This window comes from Typopeltis vanoorti, chromosome 16, assembly GCF_054136105.1.
Source record: "Typopeltis vanoorti isolate ZY-2024b chromosome 16, IOZ_Tvanoo_1.0, whole genome shotgun sequence".
Classification (NCBI taxonomy): domain Eukaryota; kingdom Metazoa; phylum Arthropoda; class Arachnida; order Uropygi; family Thelyphonidae; genus Typopeltis; species Typopeltis vanoorti.
The window spans coordinates 54,137,923-54,163,224 of record NC_143564.1 but is presented as its reverse complement, the minus strand read 5'-3'; the positions used below and the strand labels follow the sequence as shown (position 1 = coordinate 54,163,224).

The following is a 25,302-nucleotide window of genomic DNA, read 5'->3' as shown; positions in this document are numbered from 1 at the left end:
ACAGTAATGCATCTCCTAGGAGCTGTGTTTTACATTATGAGAAAATATTAAGGACAGTGATCGAAGCTTGCTCCACCTTTTGCTCTGAGTTGCCCTAGTGTTGTACCATCAGATGTTGGCTTACGCTTGGACTTGCCGAACGTTCTTCAGCATGAAACTCTTAGATTTCAATCTTCGAGTTTCTTATTCGGCTTTGAAATAATGAGGGATTTATTATCCCCTTAATTAAATAATTTACTTTTCCAAAAAAAAAAAGCCTTTTGGCTCTTTAATGTAAATTCATTGTCTAAATTGTCCTGTAGACATTGTTTTCAGCACATTTTTCTACTTTCTTAATTTCTGCAGATTCTCCCAAAACTGTCTTCATAGTGTTTGGGAAATCTAGCTATAAACACAGTTATGACTGTGCTTTAATCACTTTTGAATTGTTAAGTGATTAAAGCTGCTAATGTTGAGAAGAGCATTTGACCTACTGTGCGATATTTGTTGCTGAGTTGTTAATTATATGATGAAACAAAATTAATGGGCTCTCTACTGTATTATGCTTACAGCTTATAAAATCATTTTCTTCAGAGTTTTTGAGCAAATAACTATTTTGTTTCCATAATGTTTCTAAATTCAGTTGCAATGTTTGTTTAGATTCTTAAAATATGCAATTTCCCAAAAACTGTTACCTTAAGTTTAGTGGTATTAAACACAACCCCACAAGAACAAAATAAATAAGATATTTATTAAACTGCCAATATTTTGCTGGATTTCAAACTAACAACTTGTTATAATTAGCATTCAGGTAGTAGTACTGGAAACAAGTGTAACAGAACAACAAAAAAAAAAGGCCCTATTTTGGCACCACAAGTTTTACCAAATTGATGTGGCCATGCTTCTTGTTGCTGCTGCTGACTCCAGAAATAGTATCTTCAGCTTGTCATAAGTTTAAGAGACTATTATATCTGGAATATTATAACTTTCTTTTGTGATACTGTGTGATTAGATAACTGAACACTGTGTGTCCAAAATATGATCTGCCAGCCCTGACTTGTCATAATGATAGTAGTGAATATGTTATGAAAGACATGCATTTTATCATCATGGGTATGCTGATGATGATCAGACTCCATTGAGCACTTTCAAAGGTTTAGTGTTTTTTAAAATGCCAATTTGTACCATGGGAAATTTTTTGATATGGAGAATTTCCAAAATTCCAATAAAGGAAATTGTTGACTATTCATTGATGTTTGTAGATATCCAAAATAGTTGTTGTTGTTATTATTATGCAGGCTTATCATGGGAGAGCCTCTTCTAGGTCACATATTGCCTAAATAACTATCATCATTCTTTAAAAACATTTGCTGATTCATTCAAAACATGTTCACTAGTACCAATGTCACACATTATGAGACGCTTGACTTTGCATTCTTCTTAAACCACATCCTTACTCAGTTTCCATGATGACCAACAATCTTTCCCACCTGCTATGAATTTTAGATCTCGCTTGTCTATACTGTAACATGGCCTTACTAACTCCTCATTTCTTCTGAACCTAGATGACCTTATTCCTATAAGTTAGTGTTCTCTTGAACATTGCTGCTATTAATAGGATGACTGCCACATTTGAAGTGTAGCCCCCTAAACTTTGCCATCAACTGCAGGTTTCTAGCTTCTTTGGGTAAATACCAAGAATAGTGATTGGAGCTTGCTCCACCCTTACTATGAGTTGGCTCAGTGTTGTACTACCAAATGGGTTAGGTGTTGCACTATCCAGGTATTTGCTTATGCTTGGACTCGCTGAACTTTATATAGTTTCTATATTTGGCATGAAACTCTTTGAGTTTCTTATTCGGCTATGAAACAATATGGGATGTAATATCCCTTAACTTAAATAAATACATTATCATATTTTTGCAAATTTGTTTTTGATACATAAATTCTGAAAGTTTATGGCTGTCAGAGTTTCTTTCAAGTGAATTTTTAATGTGAATCCATGCACAAAAGGTTGTAAACTTATTGTGTATTTAGTTTCATATGTGAGCCATGGTTTTTATTACCTGGGAACCATGTTCTGAAGCCATCTCCAGGTGGTGATCTTGCACTGGGCAGTGAAAATCATTCATTTGAAGACTTTCACAAACATCATTCCATCACAGTGAATTAATTACTTATTCACAAACTGAATAATTTCTTTCCACTAATCTGTATTTCTGTTTCTGCATTTGCTGAACAACTGTTGTCATATCTGTGTGGTAAGAAGTTGACTGCTTTGTACATATTGTGAATAACAATTCTGTATGTAGTAAAAAATAAAATAAATAAATTACACATAAAATACTAAACTACCTTCATTTAGTAAAATGAAGGCTTATAAGCTTGCTGTGTTTAAATATTTTATATTTTTCATAAACTCTTTTTATATTATTGGTGAAATAGGTAGCAAGTTTAGAATATACAGTGACTCAGTTAAGTGAGGAACTGAGCTACCAGAAACAAAATTATGATGCTTCCAGACAGGCTTTGGAACAGAATTTTAAAGAAAAAGAAAATAGTTATAAAGAAGAAATTGGACATTTGACTAAAGGTAAAAACCAAAGTTTATTTTTAATAGTTGCACAGCATCCATAATATTTCATATGTTATTTTGTGCATTCAAATTGTCTTTACAGTTTATTACAGTTTAGTTGTCAGTTCATTGATGTGAATGTTGGTCTACCTAAAAAAAATTTTTTTTTTACTCTCACATTTAGTGATTGCAAACTACAATATGGTTATAGTTCTAAAATTTAACATGTATTCTCATTCATGTTAATTTTTAGTGGTGTATGTGTGCATTCTTATATAGTAAGAGTATTTCAAAACGATATGTTTTTTTTTATGTAAACCACCTGATATTAACACTGCTCGAGATATTCAGACAGTGCAAATATTAGGTATAATTTAATGGTTGCATACAATTATTTGATGCATAAATTGTTCCATACTCAGTTGTAGAAGCAAGGACAAAAAAATAATTTGACTATTATGATTCCAATTATGGTTAGAAATGACTGTCTACCTACTTACCATAATCACTTTTTGGTGTTTATTCTTGAAGATGTGCAATATTATGATAGGTCAACATAATATTTATTACTAGTTTCTTTCCTATTACCACTTTGTTCCAAATTAGACAGATTTCAGCTCAGCTCTTCACTTACTCCTCTAAAGCATGTCTAACTCTATCCTTTGTTTTGTTTATAGTGCTGTTTTGCTAATCTTTCATCTCTCATTTTATTTAACAGACTATACTACTTGACATTAGTACTGTATTTTTACACATTTTTGACTATTAATTGTAATCATATCTAGATTTTACATAATATCAATATGAAATTCTGCACATGATATTGCTACCAAAAAATAGTATGATATGAGTGGCTGAAGTGATTCATTTTGAGAGCAAATACATGAAAAGCAACATAATAGCAACATAAATTGAGGTTTAATGAAGAGCACAACATGCTGTGGTCTATACTTGATCTTGGATTGGAGTGAGAGTGTTGGTGAGGATAGTAGGAAAATTTAGTCCTGCCTTTTTTTCCCCTCCAAATGTAACTATATGCAAGATTTGCATAATGGCTGAATTCTTATTTCTGTCTGCTTTACATCCTTCAGTCAATTTAGTGCAACTACAAAAATGACATCATGTTTTTCACTGATTGCATGTGTATGTTTGTGGTTGAGAATAATTGCTCATTTCCTTCACACTCAACTTCTCCATTTTGTAGTTTCTAAAGACCATAAATGCTTATATATCTGACAGTCCAATCATCAGTAGAGGTCATGGTTGAGCTGGGTAACAAAATACTTTGACTAGCAGCAGCTTAATTCTGCTACTTCTTAAATTTTCAGAATTGGCAAATTAGATTAATAACACTGCTAGCTTATAATCACGTGAATTAATATACTGTATATGAAATAGTTACTCTTGTGTGTTAGACTATGTGAATTTCTTTTCTAAATCACTTAGGGAATTGAACAACGTAGATTAGAATATAAATTAAATTAAACTTTAATAAATATTTCCGATATTTCAGTAACGTCACGTTGCCATTTTCAAAAGGAACTTACAAAAAGGTACGTGCACGCAGGCACTACAACACAGTAACTAAGAATGAAGATATGAAGCTATCATTCTCCTAGAAGTCCTGATGGTGCCCTCCAGCGGGCTAAGTAGGTGTTGGCCGTTGGGCTGAAGGTCTGCTGATGTAATATGCCTCCCAAATTTGGGGCAGTCGCATACAACCAAATTTGTTGAGGTTAGGAGAGTTTCTTAGGGCTGAGGCTGATTCCATAAATAGTCTTTTGAATTTATATTTGCTACGGTATATTACTGTAGCTTTCTTCCACCGTATTCTGTGGCATGTATCCAGAGCATGGTCTGCAAGACCAGAATGGCTGTACTTGTGAAAGATTATGTGAAATATGTAGCCAAGTTTTTTTTGTTTTTATTTATAAACAATCCAAGACATAAATCAGGATAAATGTTAAATAATTTCATTATTAACAACTGTGCAGTCTTACAAACATTAACATTCCCCCTTCAGTAACACACAAACTACTCCAACACAGTACTAGTCCTTTTTTATTTAGTGGTTTTGAAAAAAAAAACAAAAAAAAACACTTGTATTAAAACTAGCTTCCTTATCTGCTTTCCTAGAAATGGATGCAATCACAAGTTAACAATATCAGGAGTCTATGCGAACCACTGTCAATGTGGACTTCCATGTTATGTGAAGCTAAAAAAAAAAATAATAACGCAAAAATTACATAAACAATACCGAAAAGTGAAGTGAGTCATGAACTTGACACTTTTTGATGCATTAAAATGAAGAAAACCACATCTTCACTCTCCAAAAATGAAAGGCTATTCTGAGAATTAGCTTATGCTTTATAGAACAAATTTGACTGCAAGAAACTTTAAAATACTGCCATCCTTAGTCAAAAACAACAAAAACTAGCTAACCTTGTCAGGCACACTAACTTGAGTATTTCCTGTTTACTCATTTCTTCATTGTGTGCCTTACAATTAAGCTGTATTGGACCTTCTTCCTTTTCTATCATAAACATTACAAAAACATGTTTAAATTCAGTAACATAAACAAACCTTAAAACTATTAATAATGTGGTGTAATTTACCATTGGTGCAAGGCAAGATTGCTATTTATTACTAGATGTTATTGAAGGTATTAAGTTAACTGTATCATAACTTATAAATACATTTTGTAAAGAGAAAGTGTGATATCCTGTTATCATACCTACATCCAGCCATTTTGCCAACCTGGTTAGCCGAGTGGTTAGCATACTCGCTCTCCAACCAACAGGGGGAGATGAATTTAATCACACAGTGTGAGACTACTGCTCTGCTTATTGGAGGCCTGAAGAAGTTCCATGTTTGATCTCTAGAGCAGGGTTTTCAGACTGTCTAAAAATAAATTCTAAAAAATTATTAAAAATATATGAAATTGATTAAAAAAAAAAATATATATATATATATATATATATATATATATATATGGAAAAATGGATACAAAATGTACTATAGGTTTATAATTACCTTTCTCCCTTTCTTGGTTATCCAAGTAGGAAGAAAAAAGTTAGCCATCTATCGACCCATTACTCTCACCTCACCTCAGTACTTTCAAAAGTGATGGAGAAGGCTATCAACAGTCAGCTTCATTACCTCGAGACTCAACGGTTATTAGTGATCACCAAAATGGATTCCACCATTCTCGTTCTATAGCTGACCACCTAGCTAATCTCACTCATCTTTGGACATAGGGCATGGAAAGACGGTTATTAGTGATCACCAAAATGGATTCCACCATTCTCGTTCTATAGCTGACCACCTAGCTAATCTCACTCATCTTTGGACATAGGGCATGGAAAGATTTAGAAACTCATGTTATCACTCTTGATATTTCAAAGGCATTTGATGTCTGGCATTGAGGCCTCCTGAACAAGCTTTCATCTTATGGCCTCTCTCTCCTACACGCTGTGATTGGATTGCCAGCTTCCTCACTGGTTGTTCAGTGTGTGGCATGGTGGGTGGCTTCCACTTGTCAAATTTTCCCGTCAATGCTGGAGTACCTCAGGGTTTTGTGCTCTCACCTTGCTCTTCCTCCTTTACATCAGTGACTTCCTTTCTCTGTCTTCAAATCCTATTCATAGCTTCACCAATTAGTACTCTTTATTCCTCATTCAATAAACCCTGCAGTACTGTAATGATACATGCCTCAAGATCTTCCATAACCAGTGACTTAAACACTGACCTCCTCAGCATCTTCAAATGGGTGAAGATAACTTAATAAATTTCAATGTCAGATTAAAAAAAAAAAATCTGAAATCTGCATTATTACTCACAAAAAAAAAAAAAATTCCTTCCTCATTCCCTCTCACCTTTGATAATGTTTCAGTTTCTTTTTAAGATCAGCTTTCTCTTCTTGGATTGATTGTCACATTTAGTTTATCCTGACACAAACATATTACTTTACATAGTCTTCTTAGCCTCTAAAAAGTTGTTCTTTTTCTGTTCTAAACATTACTTCTCTTCCTCTTAACTCCTAACACTTTATAAGAGCTCCGGCAACAGACTGAAAAAGAAACATTAGCAGAAAACACAACCTCCATGAAACCCGTAACAGGTAAGACACCCAGGGCAACCCGCCACATCAAGGAAAAAACAGCCAACTTCGAAACCCGCAGCAAAGAGGAAGAAGTTGTAACAACCAGCGCTCCAACAAAGCGCACGAGAGAATCAGAAACAGAAGAAACAAAAAAAGGCTAAACAAAGCAGCCTACTCTCATTAGAAGATGAAATGGACAACATCCAAACCACAAGCCAACACGAAGGCACCCAGCCCCTTGAGGAGGTGGTAACAAAGCCAGGAAACCCATCCCCAGTAGCGGAACAACCTGCAGAACCCCATCCACATATCTGCAGCACGGACATTTATAGCGTCACAGAAATGGAATTTCAAAACGACCTCGTTATGGATATTCCAAGCAGCTCCGATAGTGAATCACAGGTGGACCATGTAGAGCAACAAACAGACAACACCTCCCCTTCCTCCAAACACCAACATGGATTTTAAAATTGCCACTTTAAACACCAACGGTTTACGCAACCCCTTCGCGCAAAGCACTATCTGGAAGCTAATGTTAATGTACAAAATTAATATCCTCCTGATTCAAGAAACCCATTTTTATAAGCATTGGGAAGTGGAGAACTTCTCGAGAAGCTACCCGGTCACCAGCTACTGGTGCTTTGGGGATGCTCACTCGCGAGGGGTGGGGATACCAATTCGCCCCCCAATCGCGGGGGGGTTTTCAACGTCCAGAAGGACGCCATGGGACGTCTAATAACGGTGGACTGGAAGTACGGTGGCCGTACCATCCGGCTTGTTGCAGTATACGCCCCGAACAGCCCATACCACAGAAGCGGTTTCTTCTCTGCCCTTGTAAACTACCTCTTGGAAGCAGAATAATAGTAGCGAGAGACTGGAATTGTGTGGAAGACACACGTTTGGACAAAGTAGGCAGGAACGCAAACTCCGGAACCGCCGCTCTAAAAAGATGCTATGTAAATTTTAATCTCGTCGATGTCTGGAGGAGGAATAACCCATCGAAGGTAGAAACAACGTGGTGCTGCGGCCAGATAGCGACGAGACTAGATAGGGTGTATGTGTCCCAAAACTTGGAACAGTATGTTCAAAGGACACGTCACACCAGAGCACACATGTCAACAGACCACAAATTGGTCATTTTAAAAATTACACTCCCAGAGGTTATGGAAACAGCCAGAGGTCCTTGGAGGCTTCCTCCTACCTTTCCCAGTCTTTTTAGTGACCAGCTACAGAAACTCTGTGATGAATGGACAAACATCAACTGGGATTGGGAAAACTGGCTGCACTTTAAGTGGCAGGCTAAGGAACTGTTTCAAAAATGTGGGCGCGAAAGGGTCTACCAACAACGTAAACGGCTGAGGGATCTCTACAGGGAACTCGGCTGGTACCGGTCAAGCGAACGGAGCGGAGTTCCCTGCGGACATCTTATCAGACAGGTAAAAATAGAGCTGCAGCAAGAGCGGCAGAGTAGAGTCGATGACCTCGACTTTTGCACGAGACTCTATCTCAGAAATTTGGAAACACCCTCTGCCACATTCTACAATCAACAATGGGTGGCAGCAAACGATGAAAGAACGATTCACCAGATCAAGGAGAAAGGCCAGATTCTAAATTCAACCCATGAAATACTCCGTCACTTTCACCAGCAGTATCTCGGCATCTTCGCTGACCAGCAGGGCACGGATGACTTCAGTGAGTGGGATGTCAATCGTTTTCCCGAGCATCTTAGCGCCCTGCATGACAGGCCGATAACTGCAGCTGAAATAAAAGCTACGTGCAAAACGATGAAAACAAAAAAGACCCCAGGGCCAGACGGACTGGGGATAGAATTCTATAGATCTATCTGGGACCTTGTACTGCCAGCACTAGTAAAGATCTTTAACGAATTCCTCACTTCAGGAAACATCCCCGAGGAATTCACTAAGAGCTATACAATCTTTATCCCCAAAAAAGACCGAGATCAGACCTTGTCAAATAACTGGCGTCCCATCTCCTTAACTAACCTAGACTATAAACTTTTTGCAAAAATTATCTGTACACGCATTAAGGGCGGAATAGAAAACATAATAACAAGTTCACAGGTCTATGGAATCCCAGGTAGATCTATGGAATTTAATCTCTTACTGCTAAGAGACCTAAGCAGACTGGCCAAGGAAAAAAAATACCCCCTGGCACTTCTCTCCACCGACCTGGAAAAAGCATTTGACAGCGTCAGCCACACGTACTTACAGGACATCCTAAAAAAAAGTAGGCATAGGCCTGAGACTTTGGCGTACAATTAAACATATGTACGCGGAGGCCTCGACACAACTATCTATTAATGGGTTTCTGACAGAACCAATCCGTATAAAGAGAGGGGTTAGGCAAGGCTGCCCACTAAGCCCCCTTCTCTTTTCCCTAGCATTAGAACCCCTCATCAAAAGAATAGAGAACACCCCTGAAATTAATGGTATTCCACTGCCCCAAGTCTCCATACAGTGCAAAATAGTAGCATATGCAGATGTAGTGGCCACACTCAGACTCTGAGTCTATCTGCATCTATCTTGACATACTGCAAAACTTCAGCATAGTCAGTGGTCTCCGAGATAATGCACAAACAACCAAAATCAAAAATTTTGGAAATTTCCATAACACCGGACTTCCCTACGATTTAGCGCTGCATACGCAGCCGCTAACAATACTAGGAGTTCCCTTTTCTGAGTCACTAGCTTTACCAGTTAAAAAATTACAGGAAATAAGTATGGAAAGGATAAGTCTATTCAAACCGACCTTTTTCTCCTTTTTTAGCAGAGCCACAGCGATAAAAACAATCATTACCCCAATGCTGATGCACACTGTCACTCACAGTACTTAGAGACAAAGGAACAGAAATCCTCGCACACAAACCCAAAGCAGTATACTGGGATTTCTTCCAACTCTCCAGGCGTGATACACCAAACCTCGGGACAAACAATGAAATTCTCTTTAAAAACATCAAGAATAGCTGGGGACAGCCTTTTCATCGGGATCTGGCCTGGCGAATAGCTTATGGGCAGCTCCTGGTGAAACAGGTTAAATCTAGGTACGTACCCAGTCCGTGCGATCCCTTTTGTGATGTCTGCCGGGGCATGGAAACGGTGGAGCATTTCTTTTATTTTTGCCCACCAGCCCAACGCGTCTGGCAAAGACTGAGCACAGCACTGGGAATCCCGATGCTATCACTAGAAGAGGTCATACACCTGCAATTCCCGCCACCAGTCAACAAGACCCAAAAATTCGCCATTTTTTAATTAACGTCTTAAAGTATCACATCTGGAAGGTACGGGACGCAAATTTAATGTACGCAAGAATAAGGAAAGGTTTATTTTTTTATCTTCCTAAATTTCTTGCGCAAGAGAGACATCTACTAGGTGACTTTAAATTTGTGAACAAATACTGCAAACCACCGAAAATATGCTTTCTTATACAGGAACGCATCAAGCCCTGTATATTTCTTTAGTATCTCCAAAACTCCACCTAACTCTCCCTAGGAAAAGTAACAACCACTCTGTTCTTCCTCGCCACAAAGCTTTCGTTGGCACTGTTTCCTTTACTCCAAATAAGGGGGGTAGATCTGAGAACCCGGGCTGCGAAGGCTTACTGCGAGGCTGTGCTGCTCCTTGTGAGCGGCATCTCCCGGGCCAGTCTTCTACCCCATTCTAAGTCCCAGTGGTACCAGGTCTGTTAGTTCCTTATTTTGTTCCCTTTCAATTCAACTGACCGAACCTAAAGTCCCTTAATTTTTATGTAATTTAAAAAAAAAAATGTTCTAACTGAAAATACTGTTTTCAAAACAGGTCAATGGATCTCCTTCATAGATAACTGACAAAATTATTAAGGATAAATTTATAAGTGAACTTTAGTCAAAATTTTTATGGTTAAATTTTCTTTTTTTTTTTTTTTTGAACAGATATATTGAGAATATGTGTCACAGACCAATTAGCCATATAAGGCTAAACAGGTTGACTGAGGCCTCTTTTACCTCCTACTAACCTACTCTATCTTTCATTATTCTCCTCTCTTACTGTTTGCTGACCCTCAGCATGCTTTATTCTCCAAAGGCCTATGATGAGAGACATGAACTCGCTATCGAGCACCATACCTCCTGCACTGCAGGCATTATAGTCTGGAGAGCCATAGCCTATGATAGCCGATCACCCCCTCGTAGTGATATGTGGTGCATTGACGGGGCAGCGGTATGTGGACGACATCCTATGGCCCCAAGTTCTCCCATTCCTGGCCGGGATACTAGGAGCACTATACCAGCAGGATAATGCCCACTCCATTTGCAAGGAGTGTAGTGTGCTGTCATCTGCAAAACTGTGTATTGGGTTGGAGGTCAATTGCAGGTCGGTGATGTACAGCAGGAACATAGTTGGTGAGAGGACAGAACCTTGTGGGACTCCAGCATTAATTGAGTGGTGCGAGGATATGGAGCCATCCACCATCACACACAGTGTGCATCCAGACAGAAAACTGGCAATCCACCTACAGAAGTCCTGGGTCAGACCAAATGATGGTAGTTTGCCTAGTAGGTCTTGGTGCCAGACCCGGTCAAAGGCCTTGGAGATATCTAGTGCAACCACTTGAGATTCGTCAAACTTCTCCATAGCATTTGTCCAGAGATGGGTGATGTATGTGAGTAGATCTCCTACTGTTGATCGGCAGTGGCAGAATCCATACTGCCACTGGCTCTCATTTATTTGGTGAGTGTCTTCAAGATGGTGTAGGAGGTGGGAATTAATTTTTTCCATTACCTTTGACAGGACTGAGGTAAGTGAGATAGGGTGGTAATTGGATGGCAGTGACTTGTCACCATTCTTGGGAATGGGCTGAATGTAGACCAATTTCCAGTCTACATTCAGCTGGAATCTATCCCACATATTTTGTGGGATAGATTCCAGTGGAGTAGGAGAGTATATATGGGTGACATAGAATAGGGGGTCGGTTCTGGAGCACAATTTTTCAGAACAATTGGGGGAATGCCATCGAGACCAGGAGACTTTTTTGTGTCTAATTTGGACAGTATTTTTCTGATTTCATCCTGGCAAAAGGATATAGGAGGCATTGTATGTTGGGTGTCTGGAATGGTTGGGGTCATTTACCATCATCAGTTATGCATACATTTGAAGCAAAGTATGAGGTCAGAAGATTGGCTTTTTCTGTGGGTGATGAGGCAGTAGAGCCATCAGGGTGTGATAGGGGTGGGAATAGTGTTGGACAGAAGTTACGGCCAATTGCTTTGGTAGGAGACCAAAAGGCTTGGCTGCCGTTTGGACAGGCTGCTAGTTTCCTGCTTTTTGCTCTTTCGAACTCTGTTTTGGAAACGTTGATTGTTTTTTTTTTTTTTGCATCTATTACGGGCTTCGATGTAAGCTTTGAAGGAGGATGAGATGCTTGATTTCAGCCAGTTGTGGTATGTCTGGTGTTTCATCTCTACAGCCTTGGCACATCTTTTGGAGAACCAGGGTTTTGTTAGATTAAAACCAAGTTCGAGCAAATAAAAAAAAAAAGGCTTACTTAGCCCTTATAATACTTATGTTGCGACTTTGTAGAGCTTCTGACAGATATGATAATTCCTGTAGGATATCAATCATTAATGCTAGATCTTTTAAAAATTCCAAATTGAGAAGTCGGTTTAAAAAGCCCTTATATTTATCGTTCGGTGCAAAATGCTTACATAAAGCTGAGTAATTTCTCCACAAAGCAAGAGCTGTTCATAAACTGCAAGCTGCCCATCGTGGTCCAAACACATGGCTGATCTTTGAAATTTCGATAGCAAGGTCTTTTGCAAACATATTTAATTCTCATTGATTTTTTGGTGATTGATGATAAAAAGCATATAATTTATCCATAAACATTTCAAAATGATTTATTTCTTTAATGTTTTTTTATTGAATCGTCTAATGCTAACTGTGAACGATGAGCTATGCGATGCCAAATCACAATGTTGGGAAATTTTTGTAGAAGTTTGATTGCAACACCTGATTTGTTTCCTAACATTACACTAGCTCCATCAGAACAAAATGCAATGAGATGATTTTTAAATAGTTATCAGAAAATCCATATGAATTTAAAGTAGCAATTATAGTAGCATGTATACATTTTGTGGTGATATTTTCTAGTTCTACAAGATTATTAAACGAGAAAAACAAGGGGCTCGCAAATTTGAGAAAAATTTAACAAAGGGCTCATGCGAGCCCCTTATAGCTCAGCACTCGTCCTACATGAGCATCACCACCACCACCACCACAGGCAGAACAACACCTTAGATCTTTTCCACCAAGACTGGAATCCATGGAATCAACTCCTGGCTGAGCAAGGCGACTACATTATAGTCCACTTTCAAACATAGAAGTGACATCACTCCTCCCCCCTCCCAAAGAAAGGTTTTTGCGTGTTTAACAGTGTGAATAATGATCATTTGTGACTCTCATGTAAATAGATAATATTGTCCTATAGCAACTGTTATGTTCTTTTACAGTATCATGTTAAAATAACTGTTAATGGCATGAAAAAATGTAATTCACCTTACAACTGATATTCCTATGTAACATATCCCAATAAAGGATGAGCATGTAACCTCTCTGCCTGACTGTAGAGAACCAAAAACCGGTTAATCCTGTACATAAGATTGTTATGTTTAAAATTAATTTTTTTTATCTACACACACACACACTGGGGGGGCTCTGGTGCCTACAGAGCCCCCCCAGTGTGTCCAAATGTCCAACAATGGGTTTGTCATGAAGACAAACACATTGTTGGACATTTCAAAACAATAGACAAAAAACGTGCCATAAAAACGTTTAAAATTTTGGCTTATCTTTTTATATATATATAGAATAGATATATATTTAAAAAAAGATTAAATGAGTGAAAGCCAAGAGATAAATTAGATTGCACGACTAGTTTAGTCTTCATAGAAGACTTCTTTGGGTGCACAACAAGAGCGAACACCCAACAAAAAATGTATACAATAAAGCGTTAGCGTATTAACATTTGAAGCTGTTCTGTGTATCTCCTCATTATTGGGCATGTGCATGCATTCAACATCTTGTGAACACCAAAGTTGGATAGCAGCACAATGGCAGTCCAAGAAATTATAGCTAAGGTTGGTGTTGATGTCCTTATTCAAAAAAACAATATTATACTATGAAGTAAAAATATCATTAAATAATTTTTAATTTTCTTTCATGTACTTTTTATTTTCAGTTTTTTTGTACTAGCAAAGAATGAGTACTGGCACCAGTTGTTTTTCTTCTTTCTCATCCATCAGTGGTGGGTTGTCCCCTATGTGCAAAATTTTTGCCATCTGGCCATTTCTTTCATCACTCTGAAGTTTGATAATTATGATCTTTTCATCAAAGACTATAACCAAGTTCTTTTTGGTCTATCTCTTGATCATCTTCCTCCACTGGTTTCATTCAAGACTATATTTCATAATCTTTGAAAGTACATTCTCTGGAGGTGTCCAAACCATCTTAATTGCTCTTTAAAAATTATTGCTATGATGTCTTCACTGTAGTTTAATATTTGTGTTCTTGTTGAGAGGCTTATATGCTGGTTAAACATGATAACTAATATTTAAGGAATTGACAGCGTATACTAGAAATATAGATTAAATAAACTTTAATATATACTTTCCGATATTTCGGCGAACGTCACGTTGCCATCTTCTTGGGAACTTACTAAAAGACACGTGCACACAAGTACTAATAACAGCAAATGAGACTGAAGCTAGGAAGCTAGCGTTTCCTAAAGTCCTGATGGTGCCCCCTGGCAGGCTATATTGGTAGTTCTTGGCCTTTGGGCTGAAGTTCTTCTGATAAAAGTTTCCCAAATTTGGGACAGTTTCATGCATCCAAATTTGTTGAGGTTTGGCATGTTCCTAAGGGCCGAGGCTGATTCCATGAATAGTCTTTCATACTTGAACTTGCTGCGGTGTATTACTGTGGCTTTCTTCCATCTTATTCTGTGGCGAGTATCCAGAGCGTGGTCTGCAAGCCCAGAGTGGCTGTACTGGTAAAATCGGATGTAATCCTTGTGTTCTGAGATTCTGATATTTGCTGTCCTGCCTGTTTGGCCAAAGTAGGACAGTTTACAGCTGCAAGGGACCTGGTATACACCAGGTAAGTCTAGGGGAAGTGGTTGGGCTTTGGTGGAGCGGATAAGGGATGCCAGTTTTCTATGTGGCCTGTAACAAGTGGTCAAGTCATGTTTTTTTAGGATTTTATTGATTTTTTCCGAGGTGCCTCTGATGTAGGGAATCGTGATAGATTTAGAGTAATCTTTTTTGTGAAGGGGAGGGGGTGGTGGGTTGTGGATAACTGGGTTAAGTATTTTTTGGAGGGGGTAGCCGTTGGCTGAGAAAGTGTCACGGATGTGATTTAGTTCAGTGGTTAGGGCTTGATCATTAGAACAGATTATTTTTGCCCTGTTGAATAATGTTTTAATAACTCCATATTGTTGTGAGGGGGGGGGGGATTGTTGGTGAATGTATCTGCCTGTATGGGTGGGTTTTCTATAAACTGAGAAAACCAAGGTTCCATCAGGTTGGCGGGTGACTAGTGTGTCTAGGAAGGGGAGGTTATTGTTTTCCTCTTTTTCCAGGGTGAATTTGATTCTAGGGTGTTGGTTGTTCAAGTGTGTTAGGAAGGAGAGGAGTGAATCCGGGCCACGTGGCCAAATGGCGAAAACATCATCAACGTAGCGAAGCCATATGGTAGGTTTTTGTGGGGCTGAGTTTAAGGCTTTCTCTTCAAACATCTCCATGAAGAAGTTGGCCAAGGGTGGGGAAAGTGGTGAACCCATGGCTGTCCCCTCTATCTGTTTGTAGAATTTTTCCTGCCAAACGAAATAGCCTGAGTTCATTGTAAACTGAAATAGGGCTGAGATATCGGGAGGAAATTTAGCTTGGATTAGCTCTAAGGTTTCTTTGAGGGGGACATTCGTGAATAGGGAGGAGACATCAAAACTGACCATTATGTCATTATGTTGGAGTGTAAGGTTTTCTATACTGGCTTTGAAGTGGGCTGAGTTTTTTATGTGTGATGGTGTATTGCCAGTATAGTGTGAGAGCGCTTTGGCTAAATGCTTGGCTAATTTGTAAGTGGGGGAATCAATGCCATCCACTATGGGACGTAATGGCACATTTTCTTCGTGTATTTTTGGGAGCCCATATATGCGGGGGGGGGTCTAGAGTTATACGGTTTTAGTCTGTTGGTAATCTCCACAGGCCAAGAAGTGACCTTCTTAAGGAGCCTATGGAGTTTTCCATAGTGACCTTCTTAAGGAGCCTATGGAAAACTCCATAGGCTCCTTAAGAAGGTCACTTCTTGGCCTGTGGAGATTACCAACAGACTAAAACCCTATAACTCTAGACCCCCCCCCCGTATATATGGGCTCCCAAAAATACACGAAGAAAATGTGCCATTACGTCCCATAGTGGATGGCATTGATTCCCCCACTTACAAATTAGCCAAGCATTTAGCCAAAGCGCTCTCACACTATACTGGCAATACACCATCACACATAAAAAACTCAGCCCACTTCAAAGCCAGTATAGAAAACCTTACACTCCAACATAATGACATAATGGTCAGTTTTGATGTCTCCTCCCTATTCACAAATGTCCCCCTCAAAGAAACCTTAGAGCTAATCCAAGCTAAATTTCCTCCCGATATCTCGGCCCTATTTCAGTTTACAATGAACTCAGGCTATTTCGTTTGGCAGGAAAAATTCTACAAACAGATAGAGGGGACAGCCATGGGTTCACCACTTTCCCCACCCTTGGCCAACTTCTTCATGGAGATGTTTGAAGAGAAAGCCTTAAACTCAGCCCCACAAAAACCTACCATATGGCTTCGCTACGTTGATGATGTTTTCGCTATTTGGCCACATGGCCCAGATTCACTCCTCTCCTTCCTAACACACTTGAACAACCAACACCCTAGAATCAAATTCACCCTGGAAAAAGAGGAAAACAATAACCTCCCCTTCCTAGACACACTAGTCACCTGCCAACCTGATGGAACCTTGGTTTTCTCAGTTTATAGAAAACCCACCCATACAGGCAGATACATTCACCAACAATCCCACCACCCCCCCTCACAACAATATGGAGTTATTAAAACATTATTCAACAGGGCAAAAATAATCTGTTCTAATGATCAAGCCTTAACCACTGAACTAAATCACATCCGTGACACTTTCTCAGCCAACGGCTACCCCCTCCAAAAAATACTTAACCCAGTTATCCACAACCCACCACCCCCTCCCCTTCACAAAAAAGATTACTCTAAATCTATCACGATTCCCTACATCAGAGGCACCTCGGAAAAAATCAATAAAATCCTAAAAAAACATGACTTGACCACTTGTTACAGACCACACAGAAAACTGGCATCCCTTATCCGCTCCACCAAAGCCCAACCACTTCCCCTAGACTTACCTGGTGTATACCAGGTCCCTTGCAGCTGTAAACTGTCCTAGTTTGGCCAAACAGGCAGGACAGCAAATATCAGAATCTCAGAACACAAGGATTACATCCGATTTTACCAGTACAGCCACTCTGGGCTTGCAGACCACGCTCTGGATACTCGCCACAGAATAAGATGGAAGAAAGCCACAGTAATACACCACAGCAAGTTCAAGTATGAAAGACTATTCATGGAATCAGCCTCGGCCCTTAGGAACATGCCAAACCTCAACAAATTTGGATGCATGAAACTGCCCCAAATTTGGGAAACTTTTATCAGAAGAACTTCAGCCCAAAGGCCAAGAACTACCAATATAGCCCACCAGGGGGCACCATCAGGACTTTAGGAAACGCTAGCTTCCTAGCTTCAGTCTCATTTGCTGTTATTAGTACTTGTGTGCACGTGTCTTTTAGTAAGTTCCCAAGAAGATGGCAACGTGACGTTCGCCGAAATATCGGAAAGTATATATTAAAGTTTATTTAATCTATATTTCTAGTATACGCTGTCAATTCCTTAAATATTAGTTATTAATATTTGTGTGTTCCAGTGAGTCTTATTTATTTTTCTTAAGCATTTCATTTTGAATGCTCTGATTTTCTGTATTTCTTTCTGATTAAGTGTACAAGTCTCAGCTCCATATGTTACTGTGGGTATAATAATGGTTTTATAGAGTTTTAGTTTGAGGCTTTTTGAAATGTTATTTTTCCATATTTTGTTTAATTTATTCATATTAGACCATCCTTTATTAAGTCTGTATTTTACCGTTTCTGTATTTTCGAGATTGTGAATAATGACACAGCCAAGATATGTAAATTGCTTTACTTGTTCAAGTTTGTGATTTTTTAAATTTATTGAAATTTTTTTCTCACCTCTTCCTATTTTCATTGTTTTAGCTTTGCTTAGATTGATTTTCATTCCAAAAGTTTGCATTCTTCATGTAAAATTTTTAAATTGTTCTTTCCAATTCTTCTTCAGTTTTTATAGTTTTACCTATTGTTTTACAGAAGGAAAACAAAAATCATTGACATAATGCCATCATTATTATGGGAGATTTCAACTATGGAGACATATTAGGAGGAGGGAAGGAAATGGAATTTATACATCTGGTGAGATATAATTACTTGAATCAGCATGTAAAGAAGGGACACAAAGTTTCGAGAGTGCTGAATCTGATCATGGTATCAGAGAATTTAACAGTAACCAAATCTAGTTATGCTGCCATATAGTGCCATGCAATCATGTAGTCTTGATTTGGGAGATTGTCACTTCTTTAACAGAAAATTCAGTTATGCAGAATTTTCTGTTAAAGAAGTGATATCAGTGGAATTGCAAAGCAGGTGATCATGACAAGCTGAGGAGTCCGCTTTAAACAGTGCTGTGATAAAAGAACTTGGAGGGGAGAGATGGTGATGGTGCATGGGAGGTGGTCAAGGAGTGTTTGAAGAAAGTAGTATCAGAATGTATTCCCAGTGTCAGAAGAATAAATCAGGTAAGAGTTACATAAATGAATAACTTCATTAAGCTGGAGATGCATTATACAGTGATCAGCATTCTCATGAGCAGTACAAGGCACAGGCAAGAAGGGCGACATGTATGGTAAGGAAGGCCAAAGCTAATTATGAGAAAAAAAAGCTAACTGATGAGGCCAGAAGAAATCCTGAAAAGTTCTTTAGTTATGTGGCAAGTAAAAGGAGGAAGGTCTATGGAAGGATGACTTAAAAAAAAAAAAAGTATTGTTGGTGAGGGTATCGTAATGCTAGATGTGACATTGACTGATGGGGAGAATGGAGGTTGAAGAATTGGAGGTGTTTAAAATATCGCAACCTCAATGTGAACACTGCCATATGATTAGATGGCATAACAGCCTGTCTATTACAAGAATATGCATGGAATTGTCAGCTCCTCTGACCAAGCTATTTAATTTAAACTTCAATACTGGGAAAGAGGATAAAATAGTCCCACTGAATAAAGGAAGCTCCAAGACAGAAGTTGTAAATTTTAGGCTAGTCAGCATCTCAGGAGTGGTGGTTAAGGTACCAGAAACTGGTGAAAGACAGTTTCTGATACCTTAGACAGTAACTTGCCTTAGTAATTTGATTGCTTTTTATAATAAAGTGAGAATGGAGTTGGATCAGGGAAATGGCTAGTCAGTGATATTGTTAGACTTTGCATTTGACAGGATTCCACATAGAATTCTGTTTCATAAATTGTAACAAACGGAGATGTATGAACTGGTGATTTGGGTGAGTGATGGACAGCAGATATCAGAATGGTTTATGGAGGAGTTGAGTCCAGGAGAAGGCAGGTGACCAGTGGTGTACCATAGAGCTCAGTACAGACAGCCCTCGGTTTATGCCTCAGTTCCGTTTTAAAAAAAAACGGGCTTAAAACGAACTCAATTTTAATGGGAGGTATGAAGATATGTTCCGCACAGTCAAAAAATATGTACATGAAGTATGTGTAACATTATTATATTTAAAGCTTTGATAATACATACATATATATTTGTTAAAATAAAATTATTAATAACAAAAACAAAATTATATACAAAAAATATGAAACTTCGAAAAGATATCACATATTTCTGTGTTGAAGTTCCTGGTTTTGGATCACCTGCATTTTTTTAAAAAAGTATCCAGTGTTAACTGCCTAGATTTTCTTTTTCTTTCTTTAAGGAGTTCAGTGTAAGGTCGAATAGATGCGATTACACTCCTTTTTATGTTCGCACCCCATTCCCAATCGTGGTCCATTTCGCAGAGTTCATCAGTCAATGTCTCTATGCTTGCAAGGATATGCTGTAAATTGGCCATTTTCATCTCTCTCAAAAGACCTTCGTTTTCTTTCTCCTCCTTTGGATGTTGACTTAATTGTTTGGCTAATAATTTTAAGTCTTCATTCGAAAGCAGTTTATCATGGCTCTCTAAGACTTCTGTCACATCTTCAGCTGTAATATCGTACAATCCCACCTCTCGCAAAAGCTTGGTAACATCTTCAGTAACATTCTCCTCGTGCATAAATGCTGGAAGAAGTTTTCGCCATTCTCCTTTTAAACACTTTGCTGACACGTCGTTCCAAGCTGCCTCAATGTTGTTAATGCCTTTCAAAATATCGAATGACCACCAATAGTGTGTAATAGTTTTTCCTGAAGTGTCCAAGACTCTTACCATTTCCACAAATGTTATACGGAGGTAATAGGCTTTAAAGATTGATATAATCCCCTGATCCATCAGTTGCAAAAGAGATGTTGTGTTTGGGGGCATGTAAACAACCTAGACATCCAATGGTGTTCTTACTTCAGCAAGGTTTTGAGGATGTCCAGGGGTATTATCCAAGAGAAGCAATGCCTTGGCTGGCAAATCATTTTCTTTACAGAAGCGAAGCATGGTAAGACAAAAATAATTTGTGTACCAATCTATAGAAACGTCTTGTGTAACCCAAGCTTTCTTGTTCCATTTCCAATAGACTGGCAGCATGGCTTTTAGACCCGTGAAGGCATGTGGTGTCTGTGAATGGTACACCAACATTGGTTTAAGCTTCAAGGTTTTGGAGATATTTGCATCCAACAAAAGCGTGAGTCTATCTTTTGCAGCTTTAAAACTTGGAGCAGAACGTTCTTCACAGGAAATGAAGGTGTGTGATGGCAATTTTTTCCAGTAGAGCCCAGTCTCATCAACATTAAAAATGAGATCAGGAGGATAATTTCCTTCTTCTACACAGTCTTAATTCTTTAGGAGAAGCTGCCGCAACATCTGCACTTGCCACCTCACTACATAATTTGACACTGTGGCACTTACTTTGAGACTTAAATCTCATGAACCAACCTTTGCTTCCTAAAAATGTTTCTTTGCCTCCATCTATCTTTTTAAGATCCTCAAAAATTGTTTTTGCTTTCTTGCTTTCTCAGTTATAACAGCCTGCATCAGAGGAATGTTTTTCTGATTCAAGTCATCCACCCATAATGATAATAATTTTTCCATTTTTTCATGAAGTTTACCCCTACTATAACGTACATGTTTTGTATTTAGTGCTGCTGTATATTTTTGCCAGACTGGTTTATTCTATCTGCATTTTTCATAATTGTAGTAACAGTCAATGGAGGTAAGTTCATACTTCTACAGACATTAGTACATGTCTGCCCATCTTCTTTTCAAGTGTGATTGATTTCCGTGCCTTCTTAACACCAAGTTCTTCTAATTTTTCTGCACTTCTATTATCAGACATGGTATGTAATTACATACTTTATCAATTTAAATACGTATGTACATAAAAAAAATTAAATAGAAAAATTAGGTAGATTCAACATTAAAACTAGGTTTGATACATATACATCATAGTAGCTCGGTAAACACTCAAACACTAGAGTTCCTGCTAGCTTCGTTTCTCAGTCAACCACACTACAGTAAGAAAGCACGTGCAGGCCACCGGTGTTATTGTGAATTGCCGTAAACCGAGGGCTGCCTGTACTTGGTCCCCTGTTGTTTAATTTCTACATTAATGATATAGAAATGATTTGACAAGAAATGTTCAGTTGTTTGCTGATGCTGCTAAACTGGGAAGAGTGATGGTAAATGAAGGACAGGCACATATCCTGCAGGAAGACTTAGTCGTGGGCTAAGGTAAATGGCTGCCAGTTTAATGCAGCCATGTGTAAGGATGCACTTTGGGAAGAAGAAGTCACAAGTTGTGTACTGTGTTGATGGAAATGAACTGCAGGAAACTGATGAGGCCAAGAAATTGGTTTAGAGGGCATATTGCAAACGTAGCAAAAACAGCACATCAGATTACGTGGTTGTTGACGAGCAAACTAACATGCAGGGATAGAGAAGTTATTATTACTCTATAATAAGCCGACATCTGGTTTCTGTGGGGATGAAGAAGTGGTGGAGAGCATCCAGAGACAAGTGACAAAGATTGTGGCATGTCTGCAATGTCCTCCTATATGAGAACAGATTGATAGTATGTGGACTTCAAAATTGTGGAAGACATGATAGAAGCATGAGTGGTTAAGGTAGATTAATAGGATCAAACTGAAGACTTTTCACTACATGGCAGGATGGGATAGAAGGAAGGGTCATTCACGATCCATCCATGGAAATTGTGTGAGGGTATGGTCAGCAGAGTGTTAGTACTAGATTTGCACGGAGGGTGGTGAGTGGGTGGAATGGGTTGTGAGAGGTGGTTATTTGAGTGCTTCTCAATGAATGAATTTAAGGAGAGGTATTGCATGAATACTTCTCATGATTTCATGGAGATACCTGTATAATAATAAGTTATCCACCTGTCATAATTCATATACTTGTGTTATTGTGTGTTCAGTAATAACTTTGATTTATAGATGTTTAATATATTGATTAATATATAAATATTAATAAATAATATTATATATAGATAACAATACAAAAATATAGATACTGATTTCAATTTATAGATATTGCAGATTCAAATAAAAAGCAAGATGAAATAAAAATGAAACACCAATTTGAGCTAGTACAACTTGCTCAACAGACAAGGTACAGTCTATAAAATAGTTATTTCAGATGTTATGTTTGAGATTCTTTCATGTATAGAAATCTTAACCTGTTATTTTTATAGCAGACTTACATATAACACTTTTGAAGTGATGCTATGAATTTGAAATTGGCTAGTACCTTTGTGAAATGACAAAGAGCTGATGCAATGTGCTAAGTAAAACTCAGCATTTTTATAATGTGTGTGTTCCTGTCACGCATCTTATGCTTGACTAATGGATGTACAATGAAAAATCTACATCACTGAATTCCACCAGTGTGGTATTTACCATACTGGAGGATTTTTTTAAAAAAAAAAAAGGAAAATGTCAAAACTTAGTCCCTTCAAATTTAAACTCATGCAGTTTGTTTCCCACTATAGGCATATATACACCATCTACTAATAATTGTCCGGATACCCCTGTTGTGATCTATCAAATCAAAGTTCGAAACTCTGTACCTTACTAAGATCTCTAAAAACAGTGTTATTTTCTAAAAAGCACTAGAATTGCAGCTGATGCATAACAATAATAAATAATAATTTATAAGACTGAGAGCATTAAGCCATAAGTTTTACCAGTGTGGCAAGCTTTTTACATTAAGAATTAAAGAAAATAAATCTTGTGCTTAGAAATCATGAGAAAGGTTGATGCTCAAAGAGAAAGTTAATCTGTGTGCATTTAAACAAGAAAGGAATGGAGAATTTCTGGAAACAACGCATGTGTTAAAATACTTACTTAACTTAACATTAAGCAAGTAACAATCGACGTTTCGACCTCTGTATTGAGGTATTCATCAGGAAACATATACACTCTGGTCTCTTTTTATGCATATCTTTTTCATGCAGATTTGAAGTTATGTGGTGCATAACCTCAAGATACGAGATCCTTCAACACTTCTGCGCATGTCAACAGAAGGAGAATCCATTCCGATAATAGGATAATCCAGCATTTCCCAAACCTTTTCTATGACAGAACACTTCATAAATCCTGAAATTTTCATGGAACACCTTAGTTATTTTGTAATTTAATAATTAATCGTTAATTTAGCTGATTTACTATTAATTAATAATTGATCATTAATTATTAATTAATTAAACATCAATTGAACCTAAACATCATTAAATTAATTTGTGCTGATTATCATTGGCATATCCCATTCTGATCACCAAAAATTTATAACATTATTATAAGTATTTATAAGTGATATTATTGGATATCGATTAACTTTAGATATCGTCGAAGATCCAGAAAATGATAGTGAAGCGGAAGAAAGACCTCTCCCCCTCACTGCAAATATAATTTGAGAAGGTCTTGAACTGTGCAATAAATTGGAAAATAATTTTCTTGTCATCATCAAATTCCTGACATGTACCCTCAAGGGGTGTACAGGATATGATAGTACTACATGAAAAATTTACATCATTACTAACTTCCTATCTACAATTTTCCTCCAAATCAGTCTGTTACTTGTCAAGACTTCAACATTATCAGATCTTATATTTCTATCGTCTAGGGCACTTTGTACCGTATCAAATCAATCCACCTATATCTTGGTCTTCCTCTGGGTTGTTTTCCTGCCAACCTGGCAGAGAACACTTGTTTTGCTAATCTTTCCTCGCCAATTCTGTTTAAGTGACCATACCACCTGAGATTAGCTCTGCTAACGCATTCCTGGATGCTGACAATGTCAAATTCTTTACTAATATCCTCGTTTTTAATATGATATTGCCATTGATGCCATCTGTTCATGCCTCTAATCTTTCTCAGGACTCTCATATCTGTGGTCTCTAGTCTTTGGTCAAGTGTTTTACTTCTGACTCAGATCCATAAGTTAAAACTGGTTTGAACACTGTCTTGTATACAGCTAATTGAGTGTTCCAACTAATTTCTCTCTTATTCCATATGAATTTATTCAATTGACTTCCTACCATACCAGCTTTGTTGATTCTGTATTCTATTTCCATATTTAATTTACAATCTTCACTAAAAATCGTGCCTAAGTAGCTGACATGTTTTCCTTGTCCTACAGGTTCCCCATTCAAAACACAGTTGAAATTTTCAACAATTCTACCTATTTTCATTGTCTTTGTCTTTTTATTGCTGACCTTCATACCATATCTGTTACAACAGTTATTCAATTTAGTCAGAGAATCTTGTAGACTTGTAGCGGATTTATTTAGAAGTATAACATCTTCCGCATAAAGCAAAGAGCTGACATTAACATCTCCAATTCTAATATCAAGTTTAATACCACTTTCCTTCATAATGTGATCCATATAGATAATGAATAACAGAGGGGATAATGTACATCCTTGTCTCACACCAGATTTAACATTAAACCGTCTTCCTGTACTTCCTTCAATTTCTAATTGCTGACTTGCAACTCAAATACAGACAAAGTATTGCTTGATATTGCCCCATTGACACCATATAACTGTAGCATATTGAATAGCTTCTCTCTCTTGGCACCTTGTCATATGCCTTTCCCACATCGACAAAACTTAAATACAGATCTTTGTTATATTCCCATGCTTTCTCGACTATTTGTCGTAAAGTGAAGATCTGATCCTGACAGCCTCTATTTGGTCTGAATACAGCTTGTTATTCACCAAGCTTTACTTCCACAATTCTTCTCAACCGT

General features: G+C 37.9%; 1 protein-coding gene across 3 annotated transcripts in view; it reads left to right on the top strand.

The window, feature by feature from the left end:
* Positions 1–25,302, top strand: part of LOC150098027 (uncharacterized) — a 253,275-nt gene that overhangs the window by 89,055 nt on the left and 138,918 nt on the right. For all 3 annotated transcript variants that reach the window (XM_090406362.1, XM_090406363.1, XM_090406361.1), the window contains 2 exons: positions 2,425–2,572; positions 22,581–22,662. In XM_090406362.1, coding sequence (XP_090262488.1) covers positions 2,425–2,572; positions 22,581–22,662 — 230 coding nt within the window. The remainder of the gene's footprint in view (positions 1–2,424; positions 2,573–22,580; positions 22,663–25,302) is intronic.